This window comes from Hemicordylus capensis, chromosome 4, assembly GCF_027244095.1.
Source record: "Hemicordylus capensis ecotype Gifberg chromosome 4, rHemCap1.1.pri, whole genome shotgun sequence".
Lineage (NCBI taxonomy): Eukaryota > Metazoa > Chordata > Lepidosauria > Squamata > Cordylidae > Hemicordylus > Hemicordylus capensis.
In genome coordinates, this window is record NC_069660.1 from 266,964,889 (window position 1) to 266,981,312 (window position 16,424).

At 43.0% G+C, this 16,424-nt stretch overlaps 1 protein-coding gene across 3 annotated transcripts in view; it reads right to left on the reverse strand.

The window, feature by feature from the left end:
- CPA6 (carboxypeptidase A6) overlaps positions 1–16,424 on the reverse strand; it is an 86,294-nt gene that overhangs the window by 27,096 nt on the left and 42,774 nt on the right. For 2 of the 3 annotated variants that reach the window (XM_053250864.1, XM_053250865.1), the window contains exons 3-8: positions 14,834–14,958; positions 10,971–11,085; positions 10,592–10,693; positions 7,966–8,070; positions 2,620–2,730; positions 2,299–2,389 (exon numbers count right to left, since the gene is read on the reverse strand). In XM_053250864.1, coding sequence (XP_053106839.1) covers positions 2,299–2,389; positions 2,620–2,730; positions 7,966–8,070; positions 10,592–10,693; positions 10,971–11,085; positions 14,834–14,958 — 649 coding nt within the window. The remainder of the gene's footprint in view (positions 1–2,298; positions 2,390–2,619; positions 2,731–7,965; positions 8,071–10,591; positions 10,694–10,970; positions 11,086–14,833; positions 14,959–16,424) is intronic. The other variant, XM_053250866.1, reaches the window with a different exon arrangement.

The following is a 16,424-nucleotide window of genomic DNA, read 5'->3' on the forward strand; positions in this document are numbered from 1 at the left end:
TCAACATTACCTCTTCTATTCCCCACCATCTAGAATTACATGGTGGTGAATTATAACACCAGATGTTGTATCTATTCCAACATTTAGTTCTGCACTGCAAAGACATGGTATTCAACATTTCATGTATCTCACTCACACTATGCATTAACACAGGGATCACCTGATTAAGGACTGTTGTTGTTTTCAAATATGCCACACCTTGTTTGTTTTGAACTATACTGTGAAGGCTATTGTTGTGACCCTGGTCCAGAAGCCCCACAATGGGCAGTTCAGGGGCAGAAATAGGGTAGAAAACCACAGTCCTATCGACTCTACCCCCTCTGCTACACCTAGAGGAGGCACTCCTACCAGCATTCTCAGACTTAGGAGAATCCTCTGATGACCAGCCTGCCAGGGTAGAGGCCTCCCAACCTTGCTAAAGTCAGTGACTGAGGAATAGGGCACTGCTCCTGTAAGTTCCAAACTAAACTAAAGACCGGAGTCAGGGAGCAGAGATCAATTTAATCCACTCTCATTTGCTACCAGAGAATCTACTTTCAGAACACCTCAGAAACAACAAAACCCAGTACCCCATGGGCTTGTGGGTTTGGGGATGGTTGTCACCCTATGTGCACTACACCACCACTCGCTCTGGGCCACCCTGGTGACCCTTAAGTGGAGTTATGGGACTGCTGAAATCCCTATTATTCCCTACTGGAAAAAGTTTAAAGACATGCAAACTTCAGAAATGCTTTAAAAATCATCCCTTTCACCAATTTATTTGAAATCTGGATGATAGCAGGCACCCATTGGGGCACTACCATCTGACCCACTCTTATGCCCCCCAAACCCCCATTCTGCCCTGAATCTGCCCCAAAGACATTGCCATCTTCAAAAATCAATTAAAAATCACCCCTTTGCCCAATTCCTTTGAAATCTGGGTGGTAGCTTCTACCCATTGGGCACTACCATGCACCCCACTCTTTTGGCCCCGGGACCCTTTTAAAAAATCTGAATTGATTCCGATTCAGAAATTCAGGTACAAATCGAATCTGGGGTGATTCGGGGGAGTGGGAAGATTCAGACCCAAAACAAATTGGGGGGTGATTTGATTCGGGTACAAATAAAAACAACAACAACAAATCAATTCATGCACATCCCTGTTGTCAATACTGACTGGCAGCAGCTTCTCCATGGTTGCAGGCAGGAGACTCTCAGTCTCAGCCGCATCTCGGAGATGCCAGGGAGGGAATTTGGAATCTTCTGCATGCAAGCATGCAGGTGCCCTTGTTAGAATTTGTAATTTATTTTCAAAGCGCCCAAACAAAGGAAGCTATCCACTCCAGTTGCAGAGTAGAGTGCAGAGTGTTGTTGCTGCAATTATCAAAAGAACACACATGGAGACTGTTGTACAATCTAAACTAAATAGGCTTATATTGGTGGAGTACATTTTTGGATAGCAAAGACCTAGTTACATAATGGATAGGTGGAGAGAGAGAGAGAGAGAGAGAGAGGAAATACCTCAGGAGTCAAGGTAGGGGTCATAGAGTAGAAGTAAAAGCAGGGATAAGTAAAGAGACCTTCACTAACTAACTCAACTCCCAATGCCCCTAGTGGTCATTTGGATAGTTGTTGCAAAAGGTGCACTGGAACTCCATCTCCAACAGCTCTTCCCAGAGCAGACCCATCCCCTGCATGGGAATATCTTACAGTGCTCTCACATGTAGTTTCCCATTCAAAGGCAAACCAGGGTAGACCCTGCTTAGCAAAGGGGGCAATTCATGCTTGCTACCACAAGACTAGCTCTCCGCCCATGAGGCTGGGACTCTGCTTACTCCTCCCCCTGTGGTGATATGCTGCACTGCAGCAGCGTTTCAGTTTGTAGGACCTACAGTTTTCAGTTTCCAGGCTCTCTGAGGGACTGTTATTAGTGTCCCTGCAGCCAGACATTCTCCTGGCTCCTGACTGTCTCTGGTGCATTCCTGACTCTTGGCTCCCAGCTTGTCCCCTGCTGCCTGGCTCTCCCAATCCTGACCCTTCTAGTGTCCACTGCTCAGCCCTCATTCCCCAAGAACATAACTTTCCAAACAGCTTTGAGGAAATATCCTCATGCCTGCAGTGTGAGATTAGGAAGAGAGAGGAGAGGGGGGAAAATAAAATGATAAAAAATGAAATTAAATTAAAATAGGGATTTTTGCTCTTGGCACAATTACAACAGAATAATCAAAACTTCTGTATAATTTGCACTGCTACTCAGTACGTTGATTATAAAGTGGATATATTGTTTACTATTCAAATTCAGCCTACTTCTAGACTTACCACACCATTTCACTTTCCAGTTACGATTAGCATCCACACCATGGCAGCGGAACCTTGAATTCCTTGATCTTGTTTTCCTCCAAAATCGATCCTATCAATAGGTTTTTAAAGCATTAAAAATAATCTAAAAATAAAGCAGTATCACACTCATATAACAAATCTTTGTAAAGACACTCCATAATATATTTATTTTTATTAAAAACGGTTCTCCCACTTATTACATACACTTTGCATAATCTAAAATACTGGATTAGGTTTTATGAGTGAAAATCTCTTTGCAAGATAGACCAATTTCTTAATGTTGAAAAAAATATCACGTACATGTGTCCAACTAAAATGGTATCCATCCACATTAAAAATAGGCATGATGTAGAAATAGAGTTGATTTAGCATTCTTCTCATGGCTGGGTCACTTTGATATGTCTGGAGAGCCTATGGATGGGCATAAAATAGTACAAATAATCTTTGTATTTAAAAAAAAACCTTACAATTTTTGCAGTCACTTGACACTTAAGAACTCTCTCCCCCCATGAAGTTAACTCTTCAAACAGCTTTGAGGAAATATCCTGATTTTAACTTGGTGTTTAAGCTGCCCTTCTCCAACCAGAATTTCCAACAAATACAGTATTTCTAAGAAAGCAAGATAACATCCACAGTCTGTGTTAAGTCACAGTCTTCTCCCCATAATGATTTAAATAGAGCTATCAAATACTATTCTACTTAACACAAGTTACTGTTTGTCTGTGCAGGCGCTCTTCTTGACAACCCCCCATGGCCATGCCCACCCCAAAAGCCAGAGAAACATTCCATCTCTGCGGGTCCCCCCTCCACTACACACCTGCTGTTCATAAAGTTGTTTCAAAATATATGACTACTATATGTAGTCTAATTTTGCTACTACCATTGAAACCAAGAAGCATCTGCTGTTGAATTCCCTGGGATCCAGAGACTGAACTCCAAGTCAGATGTTATTACAGGCCCCCTAAAGGTAAAGTAAAGTGTGCCATCAAGTCGATTTTGACTTCTGGGCCCACAGAGCCCTGTGGATTTCTTTGGTAGGATACAGGAGGGGTTTACCACTGCCTCCTCCTGTGCAGTATGAGCTGATGCCTTTCAGCATCTTCCTATATTGCTGCTGCCCGATATAGTACCAGTGGGGATTTGAACCGGCAACCTTCTGCTTTGTTAGTCAGGCATTTCCTCGCTGCGCCACTTAGGCCCCCTACAGGCATTTTAATAGCCATATGCTATTCCATGTGGCCATGGTATTATGTGAATATTGTAGCCACTTGGACAGAAACAATCTTTCCCACTCAGTCATTAGTCTACTAGTGGGGAGCTGAATGATGTACATGTGACTGATCCCACCTAGGTGGTTCTGATATTTCCATACTTTTGCAGCTGCACGGGGTAACGCCCATGAGAAGCATCTCCCAATGGCTGTGGAAAACACATGTGTGGCCCACACTGAAGGCATGAAAACAGAACAGGGGACTGATCATGTCATCAAACCTATTAATTATTACTCCAAGATCAGGTACACTGGAACCCTGTTGTCATGTTGCTGTAGCCGTATGGAACTGCATCACGTGGAAGCAACTCTCACACCTTTAAAGCAGTGCCTATTGCCACACATAAAACACAAGACTGAAATTTATACCACTGTTCATGCACTGCAGACCATATTATGATTCTGAACAGCAGAAGGAATCAAGGAAGCTGAACTGACTCACTACAGCACATATTTTCCCTCAAAACTGCTCCTATTTGCAAGTAAAATATGACTCAGAGTATTAAGGTCTTAATGAATTCTCTGTGCCCGGCTGATGAACAATTATACAGGAGTCTGGTCTGGCAATGGTCATTTGAAACCTTCTTCTGTATGCCCTGGCTGCTGCAGGAATAGCTCTCTTTTGTTATCACCTCCACTGTTGTCTTACCAAGCTCCACCTGTGGTATTACATTGCTCATATTTGGAATGAAATTCAGGGTTAATGTCTCAAATGTACTGCAAATGAAATTAAATACAAAATATGATGTTCACATTATATCTTTAAACAGTTTTTGTAGTGAACACTCATGGCCCCAAAGGCAGAACAAAACAGAGGCAACTTACCTACTTATTTGGGAAAGAATGCATTGCATGCCTCCTTGTGGCGACAATTAGGCACTGGACTCCATATTTCAATAACTTGCCCCCCCCCCCATCCCTATCCCCTGAATAGCATATTGAAGAGGCTCAGAGGTCAGCACATCCAGCCTATCCCCCTTGGCAGGAACCTCCACACATCAGCATGCATGCCACAGGTTAATATGCACAATCTGTATCACTGTGTGCTCCAGGCAGCAGTCTCTTCCAGCCCTACTTGGAGATGTCAGGAAGTGAACCTGGGAGGGATCTCTGCATGCAAGCATGCCGATGCTCTTCCACAGAGCTACAGCCCAGTCTGAGGACTGAGGAGTGAGCTACAGTCATGAGGACTAGGACCAGGGAGACCCGAGTTCAAATCCCCATTCAGCCATGATACTAGCTGGGTGACTCTGGGCCAGTCACTTCTCTCTCAGCCTAACCTACTTCACAAAGTTGTTGTGAGGAGAAGCCTAAGTATGTAATACACTGCTCTGGGCTCCTTGGAGGAAGAGTGGGATATAAATTTTTTTTTTTTAAGGGCAGACCCTGCTTATTAAAGGGGACAATTCATACTCACTTCTACCACAAGACCAGCTCTCCTTCCAAAACACACAAACCAGTTTAGAAGACTACTTTCCCCTCAGTGTTCCAGATTTTCTAGGTAAAGGTAAAGTGTGCCCTTGAGTCGGTGTCAACTCCTGGTGACCATAGAGCCTTGTGGTTTTTCTTTGGTAGAATACAGGAGGGGTTTACCATTGCCACCTCCCACACAGTATGAGATAATGCCTTTCAGCATCTTCCTATATTGCTGCCCGATATATCTGGGAAACATACCAGCGGGGATTTGAACCGGCAACCTCATGCTTGCTAGGCAAGTCATTTCCCACTGCACCATTAGGTGGCCCAGATTTTCTACAGAACAAAAATTTATCCACCAGCTAGTCCCCAATTAAAAATGCTATTTAGCCGCCGCAGCTCTGAAATCAACAATCTTTCTCTGTTTATTACAAGAATAGCCTAAGAGTTAAATTATATACATAAATACCCTTGGGAACAGGTCCACTCATATATTTCAAGCAGGGCAAACAATGGCTCAGAATGAAGGCATTTGCAGGATTTAGCCTCTTACACTAGGACATTCTGAGGTTAATTTAACTTTTTTTTTTATTATTTAGCAAAAAGAAAAATGTACAATTGAGTACCTGTCAAACAATTTGTGCTACAACACATTTCTGGGGGAAATAATAATATTTGACATGGTAAGGGAGGTATGAACAGGCACAGAAAGCAGAACATATGAAATCTAAAGCACAAGCTAATGGCCCTCTTTTATGAGCAACAGTTCTCCTAGCTGCCCTGAGACCGCCCTGAGACCTTGGGTTAGGGCGGTATAGAAATGTGTTTAATAATAATAATAATAATAATAATAATAATAATAATAATAATAATAATAGCAAATTAGTGTTTAGGAGAGAATGCAACAACTGCAGGCAAACCTTGGCATATGCAGATCTGGCATCCACGGTCTCACATATCCACGGTCAGGTAATTGGCACCCAACCTTGATATGCACTGAAAGGGTTAAGACTCATGTATCCATGACCTCTGAGGTCATTTCTGCCTACCACTTTGTGAAATTGAGCCATTTTTTGGCTCATTTACTTGAAAATCTCTGTGAAAAATCATTGGAAAATGTTTAAAAATGGACAATTCCAACTTCTGGGGGGCATTGCTGGATCCCAGGAGTCCCGCAGAGCATGGTAGGGCACTTTATCTTGCCCTTTTAAACCTTCCCTGTTTGGGGGGGCAAATTTTGGGGCCTCCAGGAACCTAACTCCCACAATCCCATTGCCTACTACTACTACTACTACTACTACTACTACTACAAATATTTATATATCACTTTTCAATCAAAGTTTCCAAAGTGGGATAGGCAGACAGACAGACACAGACAGACAGACAGACAAGATGGATGACTCCGTATTCACGTTTTCCATATCTGTGGCAATTGCAGGAAATGGAACCTCCGTGAATACTTAGGTTCTCCTGTATTGTGCCAATCCAACAGGCTGTTTTAAGTACTTCTATGGTATGTCAGAAAGAAGGTTTAGCTAAACAATTTCAGATAGGTGCTCCTGGAAAGATCATAAGCAGAACAAGAAGGAGATAGCCATCACTCTCATTTGTCCCCAACATCTGGTATTCAGAGATAAATTGCCTCTGAATGCAGAGGTTCTGATCTTAATCATCATGAATAATAGCACTGACAAACATCTCTTCCATTATCCTAATATCAGGTGCAGACTCAGAAAACCATGATAGATTTATCTGATGTGGTTTAGAGAGCTCAAGTGTCTGGAAATGTTGAATCCATGGGGTAGAACTGGTGTTTTTTCTTCCCAGAAAAATAAATAAATAAATCCATGCTTCCCCAGTACACCCTTTAAATAAAGGGATTCAGAAACATGAGTAATTTATGTTTGTACAATCCCTGCATTTGCCTAAATCAGAACTACCTCAATGGAATGAAGAACAAATACATTCCCTTGGGCACATGTTGAAAACTCATAACAACAGTCCATGTTGCCATTTGGATAGTAGACTCCTGCTCTGATGTGCTTTGGTTAGGTTGGCTTTGGAATGTTAAAGAACTCGAGTTGCAGATCAAAACATCAGCCAGCCACAATGATAGTGGAACTATTAACTGGAATAAGCAGTAAGCTATACACAGGATGTGGTGATGGCCACTAACTTTGATGGCTTTAAAAGGAGATTTGACAGGACTGCCATAGGAAAAGGACAGGTCACCTCTACCTTTAATAGAAGCACAGAAGAGGGGATCTCAGAAGGTGCAGCTTTTCTTTCACCTGCATGACATGCTGCACTTGCTGAAATGTCCACTTCTGTGCATCTCTTAAAGGCACAGGACACCTGCCCTCCTTCCCATATGGCAGCCCTAGCTTTGAGCCTGTTTCATCAATGCTCTTTTTATGCTCTTATGACCAGGTCCATTTCAGCCTTATTTATGTAAGGTGGTAATAACAGCAGATTAAGCTGCATCAGTTTCTCAAAGACATCATGAGACCTCAGCTTGATGCTGACAGATACAGATACTTAAGCTCTAGTAACCATTAAATGCAGTCGTGGCCAATAAGCACCACTCCGGGCAGTGAGAGCAGGAGACAGAACTTTAAATGGAAGCAAACTTACCTGCCGCACTACCCATTATGCTCTACATGGTGGTGACCACAGACCCAGCATTCCAAGGAGACTGCCCCACCCCTGCTGCTTGGTTGGCCTCCACACATGCATGGAGGCTATTTGAAGAGTTAGCACAGTGGGTTTGTGCCATGTGAACCCCACAGATGGCCTCTGTGCATGTGCAGAGGCCAACTGAGCAGCGGGGGCAGGACAGTCTCCCTGAGGGAAGCTGGATCCACAGCCATCGCCGTGTGCACATCTCTGCCATGACAGCCTGTCATATATACTGCATAGAAAGTTTAATTCTGAAAGAGTGCAGTGAAGTAAATACTTACTTCTTTCACAAACCACTGACAAAAGGCTGGGCCAATCCATTCTCTTGCATGGATTCCACAGTCTATCCAGACAGCTTTCTTGTAAGCCCGTGATCTTTTGCCCAGCTGCAACAATAAACATGTGTACATGAAAATAAGAAACACAGGCTAGGCTATAAAGAGCTTCTTCAGCTCAGATAGGCGGTTTGTGTCTTGCTTTGATCCCCAGATGCCTTGTCAGACTATTCTTTGATATTCTCTTAGCTCCAAAAGAAACACACCATGTAAAACAGAGGAAAAACATGTTTAAAGCTAATTGGGATTAGTTTTACAATTCTTTGTATACTGGCCATACTGTCACAATACATAACACAATACACGTTGATTTTTTAAATTAGAAGTTGAAACCCTTCATAACTGTTCCAAAGGAATCACAAATGGTAAATTTCGGCGAGAAAAGTTATGATTAATTCAGATATAAAATACATATACTACTTAAACTGAAAACTGGAAAGGAGACTTAAGTGTGATGCTGGGACTAATAAGTTCTTTTTGTATAAGATAAGGTATCATTGAAATGTCACTTTGGGTGGCATGAGAATCTATTTTGGTGAATTTACATGCTTTGGATCAGGTTAGAAAGCTTCCAGAGAACCTTAAAAAACAGACTTTTTATAACCTGACCAGCCTAAACTCCAGCCTTGCTTATAGACACCTCAAATAAATTATCTGAACAGTGCTTTGTAGGACCTATAAAACCTTATTTTACAGGCATAATTTGAGGCCTTTGTGCCTGTTTTTAAACAAAAGCAGTATGTGCAAGGGTCTCAGGGATCCCCTCAACCAGGGGAGTCTTCAGAGAAGGAGGAGTCAGTGGCCAGCAGAAGCCTAATCCTGAACCAAAGGTTCCTTCTTTACTCAGCACTAATCCTCACAGCTCTGGGAAAGGCCTGGATGAAACTACACTGAGGGAAAGCTCTTCCAGAGCTCCTAGGTCCAGAATCCACTGGGCAGCCACCATAATCTCTACCCAGGAACAACCCTGCCATCTAACCCAGGTTCAGCAGTGCTAGTGGTGGAGTGTGTGGCTGGTAGCCTATAGACTAGGCCAGGAGAGGTCTAATGAGGCAGAAGGATCTCCTCAGAAGGAGGAAACAGGAGGACACACAACTGTAGGAGATGAGACCAAGTAGCACCAAGACGTAGGAGGAGGTCTTCCTGAGCCTTGTTTAAGCACTTCAGTTGCAGCCAGCCGGTGCTGGTGCAACAGTCTTTCCTGACTGTGCTCTCCCAGTCCTGCTATCTGTAGAATCCAAGGGAGAGAATAGTGGTATGCAAGGACAAGGCAGTGGAGTGGAATCAAGAATATTAATAGTTTAATGAAATAGATACTATGTACAGAGAGGCAAGTGCAGACTGCTTTTCAGTGCTCTTGCTGCTGGCTGTTTGTTAACCCCGCCTCTACTCCAGGACTGGAAGACACAAGTAACAAAAGCCCCAATCAAAAGCTGGCCTGGATCAAGGAATGGATTAGCCAAAAACCCCACCACATTATCCAGTACCATACTCTCCTGTTATTCCGTCTTGTTCTCAGCCTCTCTTACCCTATAACACCTGCCTGGACTTTGCTGGCCCAGCCTACCATGACTAACTTTTCCCAGACAAAAGGGACTCGATCCAGATTGGGATTGTGGCAGGGGCATAACTATAATAGGGCAAGGGGAGACAGTTGTCTGGGGGCCCACTGCCTTGGGCCCCCCCAGAGGTAAGTCACATGACTGACTCCCCCAGCTTGTCTCTGGGCCCACTCCAACCTTGCTGTGCCCCTGGATTGTGGGGAGGGGGGCATTAGCATTTTCTCCCAATTATGGCCCTGATCAATATCCATCCCCACTTCCCCACATGTCCTAGTTCCCTAGGAAGTAAGTTTTCATTCATTCATTCATTCATTCATTCATTCATTCATTCATCAATGAATTCATTTGTACACTGCCCCAAACTTTCATCTCCGGGCGGTTAACTATAACATTGACACTAAGGAAAATCTGCAGCAATGGAATGTGGTCTAGAAAACCAGAGCATAGTTGCAATATGTGGGCAAATGACCCAGAGCAGTTTGTTGAGCCCCAGAAGCATTATCTAGGTTTCGCACAGCTGAAACTGGGATGGGTGCGGAAGAGTAGGAAGAAAGTTCTTGGTCCTCATCGAAATAAACAGCCTTGCAGAATGAGTACTGAAAATGCCATCAGATTCAAGAGCTCCAGGATCTGGCAGAGGATGGCTGGGTACCACTAAAATTTCATGTTCAAATTTTCATCAAGATCAAAAGAATTAAAGCCCATTGCTAGAAAAATGGTAGGGTGGCTGCTACTGAGACCCACTTCCGCATAGATATTAATGTGTGTTAATTGGCTTCCCACAGGAATCAAGTGATTTGTTCTCACACTAGCAACAGCAGGGAGGTAATCACACAGCCATTACTGTAAAATATGAATGGGGTCAGTCTGGCTTTTTAAATAATTCATATAGAAAATAGCTCACATGAAAGACTGTATCTTTGATCTTGTTTCTAGACTGGCACTTCCCTGGACATTCATATTTTTATAATCCTGTCGACTTTCCTAATAGTTTATAAATTAAACTTTACCTTTAGCACAAGAAGTGGTCTCCCTTCATATGACTTGCCAACAGAGAGCATGTGAACAAGATCTGAATGTGTTTTGTTGAGATGATGCATCCAACTTTGAATCTGAAAATACCAAAACAAAATGTAGGACATTAAATTTATTTTGATCATTTTCCTTTAGCAGAAATTTCAAGCATGGAAATGTAATATTAGCACAATATGCACGAAGCTATGAATTCCTTTGAGAGTTTTTCATTGCCTGTTAGAAAGTATTTCTAAAGACTTATTTCAGAGTTTCTTGTTAAAAAAGAAGTATCAGTTTGCTATTTTCCTGGCATCTTACTAGAGGTTAAAAACCTGTACTTGGCAAATGTATGAGATACCATTTAGTGTTACATACTTCTTCCAATGAATGATATATTTCATAGCTGTATTCTGGTAATGATCTACGATTCCTGGATGATGTCAAGCCGCTTTGCTCTTCTACTGCTTTTTGCAGATCAGATATGAGGACTCTACATTCAAAAGAGAGGGGAAAAAACTTCAATAAATGCAGGGCATAGTACAGTAAAAAGTACAAAGAAAAATAATTGGTATACTGTCATCTTATTTTAATAGTACTTCCCAATCTACAGCTATGGTAAAAGGATGTAATGTTGATTTAAGTCCTATTTATGCCAGTGGAATAAATCTGCTTCAGTTGGAAGTAAGAGGGCTGTGGAATCTTATAACATGCTGTCAAACAAGGCAGTAGTTTTGAATTATAACAGTACTTTGGAAAATACAGGAAGCATATTCTTAAGTGAATGAAAGAACATAATGTAAACAAGTTAGCCCACGTTAAAAGTAACATTCTGTTCCTTTCCCCCCAGAGAGTACACTGCCCCATTGTCTGTTTTCCTCTCTTTATATATATGTATGATTATATTTGTTATATTATGTGGCAGTATTCCCTTTTTTGTCTGTTATATATTTTGTTTAATTGCATTCATTACTTGTATCCCACCTTTCTTTCCTGAAGGAAGACCAAACACATACATACACACACAATATTGTAGCAGGATAGCAATAAATATAGCAACAGAATATATAAAAGGGGAAAAAACTAAAACTCAGGAACAAAATATAGGCAACCTACTGGAAGGAGGCCCTGGGGATCAGATCGACTGCACAATCATAGAGTGATGCAGGGGAAGGGTATCTGCCTTGTTCAACCCAAACATATCCTGAAAGTCTGCACATTGCATAGGAAAACTTGCTGCTTACGGTGGCAGGGACCAAGTTGCTTTTCTGAGGATCAGTGATAAACACTTCAGGCCGATACGAGCAGAATTCAAGCTAGTTTTTACAGTGAACATCTGGAGGATCATTCAGTGTCAACCAGGACATCCCCAGAACCAATGGGGAAATATGGGTTGCCACTAAGTTAAACTGGATCACCTTCTGGTGCAGCCAACTATGTGCCTCACTGAGTCATTGAACCTCATGTGAGGTTTCAGACTTCAATAGCTTCCACTATGAGAGATGCAGTCTTGGGTTGAGTAGGGATCCTCCAGAGCTAGGTGAATGTGGTGTCCGCTAGAGGCATGAGAGTCAAACAGGATGAAAGTCTGAAGGATTTGTTGGTCCGGAAAGTGTATGGTGACTCGGACAATGAAATGCAATGGATCCTGCTGGGATCAGGTGAATGTTCTGAAGTTAGCCCCAAGCAGAGCAGTGCAGGTGCTTCAATACTCAGGTGGGGAGGACATGTGCATGCACTGAGAGCATGGGACTGATAGACAGAGCATCCCTGTGCCTGTCAGCATCCCTCAAGTTACCCATTGATCTGGAGACAGAGCAAGATCAAGGTTGAGCAACTGGACAGTTGGTCCACCCATTAATTAATTAATGTAATTAATTAAATTAATTTAATTAATGCAGTGTTGTTACATATCAGGTCTTGGGCCAGCAAATGGAATTCAGTCATGTGATCTGTCATGGAACCCTTGTCCTGTCACAATCTCCAGACTCTACTATTGGCCATCTCAACCTTCAAGAAGTCCACAAAGGCCAGCTTCAGATGTGCAGCAAAGGCTTGAAAATGATCCAGGAATAGGCATGCTTGCAGGAGCGGGCAGTCCAATTTGCAACCTGCTCTTTTAAATGTTGAATGACAAAACAGGCCTGAGTCTGGTCATTTGGAAAGTCTTCTGTCTGGAGTTCAATATACAGTTGGCATTGGGCCAAAAAGGAAAGGAACCAGTCCAGATCTCCTTCAAATTCCGAAGGAACAGTTATGGGCATTTCTGATGTACAGATGTAGATGGAGCCTTCACCTTGGAGCATGCTTGATATTGTCCCTGCAAGGCATTCACTTTCATGGTTAACTGAGTCACTTTTGCTTGCAACACTCCTGGACCAGGTCTCTATGCTGTCAAAATTGTCAATGCCCAGGCCTTGGCAATATGAGGTACCGAGGGAGCTGCTAGGCTGGTTACTGGGGCAATTGTCAAAGCTCGAGCCAGGAAACAGAATGATCAGAGTGCAAGGCTGGAGACTTGAGTGGGAGTAAGGAACAGAAGGCTAGCTGGAGCAGCAGTCTCAGGAAAAGGCTCTTCGATGAGCTTCCCAGGATGACCTGTGCCAACCGCAAGGGTTCCAGCCCAGGAAAACCTCACAGTTGGCAGATTCACAGTTGGAGAGCAATAGAAATACATTGGAAACAGGGGGTTAGGGGAATTGCGGTCAAGAAAAGACTGGAAAATACCATTTAAAATAGAAAAAAATCACCCCTGAGCCCCGAAAACCACCCCTGATCCCCGGAAATCACCTCCTGACCTCCCAAAATCACCCTGACCTCCCAAAATCACCTCTGACCCCTGGAGCTAAAATCACCCCGACCCCTGGAAATCACCCCTGACCCCCGGAAATCACCCCCTGACCCCCCAGAAATCACCTTGACCCCCAGAAATTGCAAATAAAATAAAATAAAATAAATAAAGAATAATTGCCAAATCGCAGATACTCAGGTCGTGGTTGGCGAGAACTGTCACAATTTCCCAGTCATTGATATTTAAAACTGCGATTGAGAAACCAGTGGTTGGTGGGTATCAGCAAAGGTCTAGCTGTAACTAACAGGTTGATGTATGACCAGGAAGCCCTTCCCCTTCCTGGAGCTAGCTTGGCTCTGATCCGAGGCCTGCACCTACACTTGCTTCTTCCTCCTTCCAAGGAAGCCTATCAGAAGGGAGGCCTTGGGCATCCGGGCAGGCACTCTTCTGCCCATTCTGGATGGCAGGTCTAATCTGGCACCACAATTGTTTTCAGGGTTCCAGAGGCAACAGGGGAGGACCTGAAGTGAGGCCCAGGGTCCAGAAGGGGGCATCAGATCTCCTGAGCTCTCAGGCTCCATCCCCCCGGGGGGTGTCAGTTCTGGCTGTTTGTTAAGGACTGTGGACTACTGGTTCGTTGTCAATGCCAGAAGAGGATCGGCTCCTCTTCCTCAGAGAAGGAGGTTTCTTTGGGATCCAGGTCTGGCTAGGTTTTAACAGTTTAAAACAATCTGGTATATTTTAGGACAGCAGCAATAGACAAATGGCATATTTATTTTACTGCACTTCCAGTATCTAAATCCTGAATATTATTTACATAATATTGAAATCCTGTAACATTATTTGCATTACTTCATTTCCTTGACATACAAGCAAATCTCCTTGACATGCACATTCTTAGGGCCAAAATTATCCTCTCAGTTTGTGAGAGAAATGCTGTTTATGACATTTTACACTGTTTACAACACACTGTGGTGAGGAATGACGAGGTGTGTTTACTGCTAAATAAAGAGAGAGGCAAAACAGTAATAATGGAGCTGTGTTTTTTTGGTGGCAAGATACTAGTATATTCCCGTATATAATTTAAAAGCATGTGAGTGCGTGTATCTCTCTACAGCATACTTGAATGTTAAGTATAAGACCAAATTAAGGCAACTGTAGAACTGTGTTCGGTGGCAATAATTAGTATTTTTCTGACAACTGAAGCTGGTCTTCATGCACTGAGGAGATTCTAGCTCCATTCTAAAGGAGACTATTTAATTAAACTGTCTGCATGTGAGAGCTCCTGCGAGCATCAAGTCAAATAACAGTTTTGTGAAAAATATAGGTACTCATAAATTACAATGGTTTAAAAGGCACAATAATAAACAGAGTGTATATATATATAACAGACCTAATCCCCTGGCACAACCCACTAAGTGGATCTTCTGAAGCTAAAATTCATGCTTACATATATTGGATGTTTGCTTGTTGTAGGTAGTGTAGAAGAATTTGTGAAGTGTTCCTTGATACACGTACATCTGTAACTGCTCCCTTGGAGATGTAGGAGATGCTGCCAGGCTGCCACAGGTCCACCTGTAGTGCAGGAACCAACCTGTAATTCATATTTATTCAGTCTAGATTGGGAACATCCATGAGATTAATATATTAAAGGTAATATTCTATTGATGTGCTATGGTGAGGGTACTGACTGGAGTCTGAGAAAAGCTTACCATTTGAATTTTAGAATGACATAGCTCAGCTTTCAAATAGCCAAAGTAGAATTTGCTTCAACCCATTCCTTCCTCTTAACCATTTACACACACACACACACACACACACACACACACACACACACACACACACACACGTCATGTGAACAAGAGCTGCAAAACTGGGATCTCTTTGTTATAACTTAGTCCACGTGTTTGTCTGTCTCTGTACATTTTGTTCTCTGTACATGCTGCATACACATTCTTCCTATTACATTCTTCCTATTACATGATTTTCCAGTAAAGTATATACGGTAAGTTAAGAACATAAGAACAGCCCTGCTGGATCAGGTACAAGGCCCATCTAGACCAGCATCCTGTTTTAATATGGATCCTGCAGATTAAAGAAGATGGAAGGTACATGTTGACAGTAGCCCACCAGATGCCTCTGGAGAGCCCACAGGCAAGAGGTATGTGCATGCCCTCAAAAGTTGAGAAAAGCTGTTTTCTTAGAAACTCTAAGATTCTAAAACCATTTATGTACTTGCCTGAAAAACAAATCAACCATAAGAAGGATGGGTATGCTGCATTATTGACTAGGTGCCCTAAAATGAAAACAACACCCCTAAAATGGCCACTCTTACATGCTATGTGACTACTGTAAATCAAATAGTGGAAAAATGTATTTTCTGTGTTTAATCTTCTACAGTAAATTCCCTGTTATTGCTTCAAAGCATATCTCCTCAAAATTATATCACATAAAGGTTTGGATCTGAAGATATCCTTCCACTAGCAGAAAGTCCCTTCCAGAGGCGTAACTATAGGGGGGGCAGGGGGGGCACGTGCCCCGGGCGCCATCTTTTCTGGTCACGTGGGGGGCACCGCCATGACCAATTTTTTTTTTAATTTTTAATTTTTTGTTAATACAAATGTTTCCTGCTCAGTGCAGCAGTGCTGCAGCAGTCAAGGGAGTGCGTCGGCGCCCCCTTCCCCACGAGCGGTCCCTTCCGCGCCACCCGCGGCCCCCTCCCATTGCTTTGCTGGCACCTGGCGGCCAGTCAGTGGCCTGGCTTGGCGGCGGCGGCGGGCGCTTGTGAGGAAAAACCTAAGTATAATGTAGTATGTTGGGGGGGCGGGGAGGCGCGGTGGGGGGGCACCATTTCAGTGCTTGCCCCGGGCGCCGTTTTCCCTAGTTACGCCTCTGGTCCCTTCTGCTTAAGGATATTTCCAGCTTAGCAGAAAAACAAATCCAAAGCAATTCTTCCACTTGCACAATCCCTTACACAAGACTTTGTACAAGCTCTTTTTAATAACCTTTTTATGGGCCACTAGAATGCATATACTCAGGGG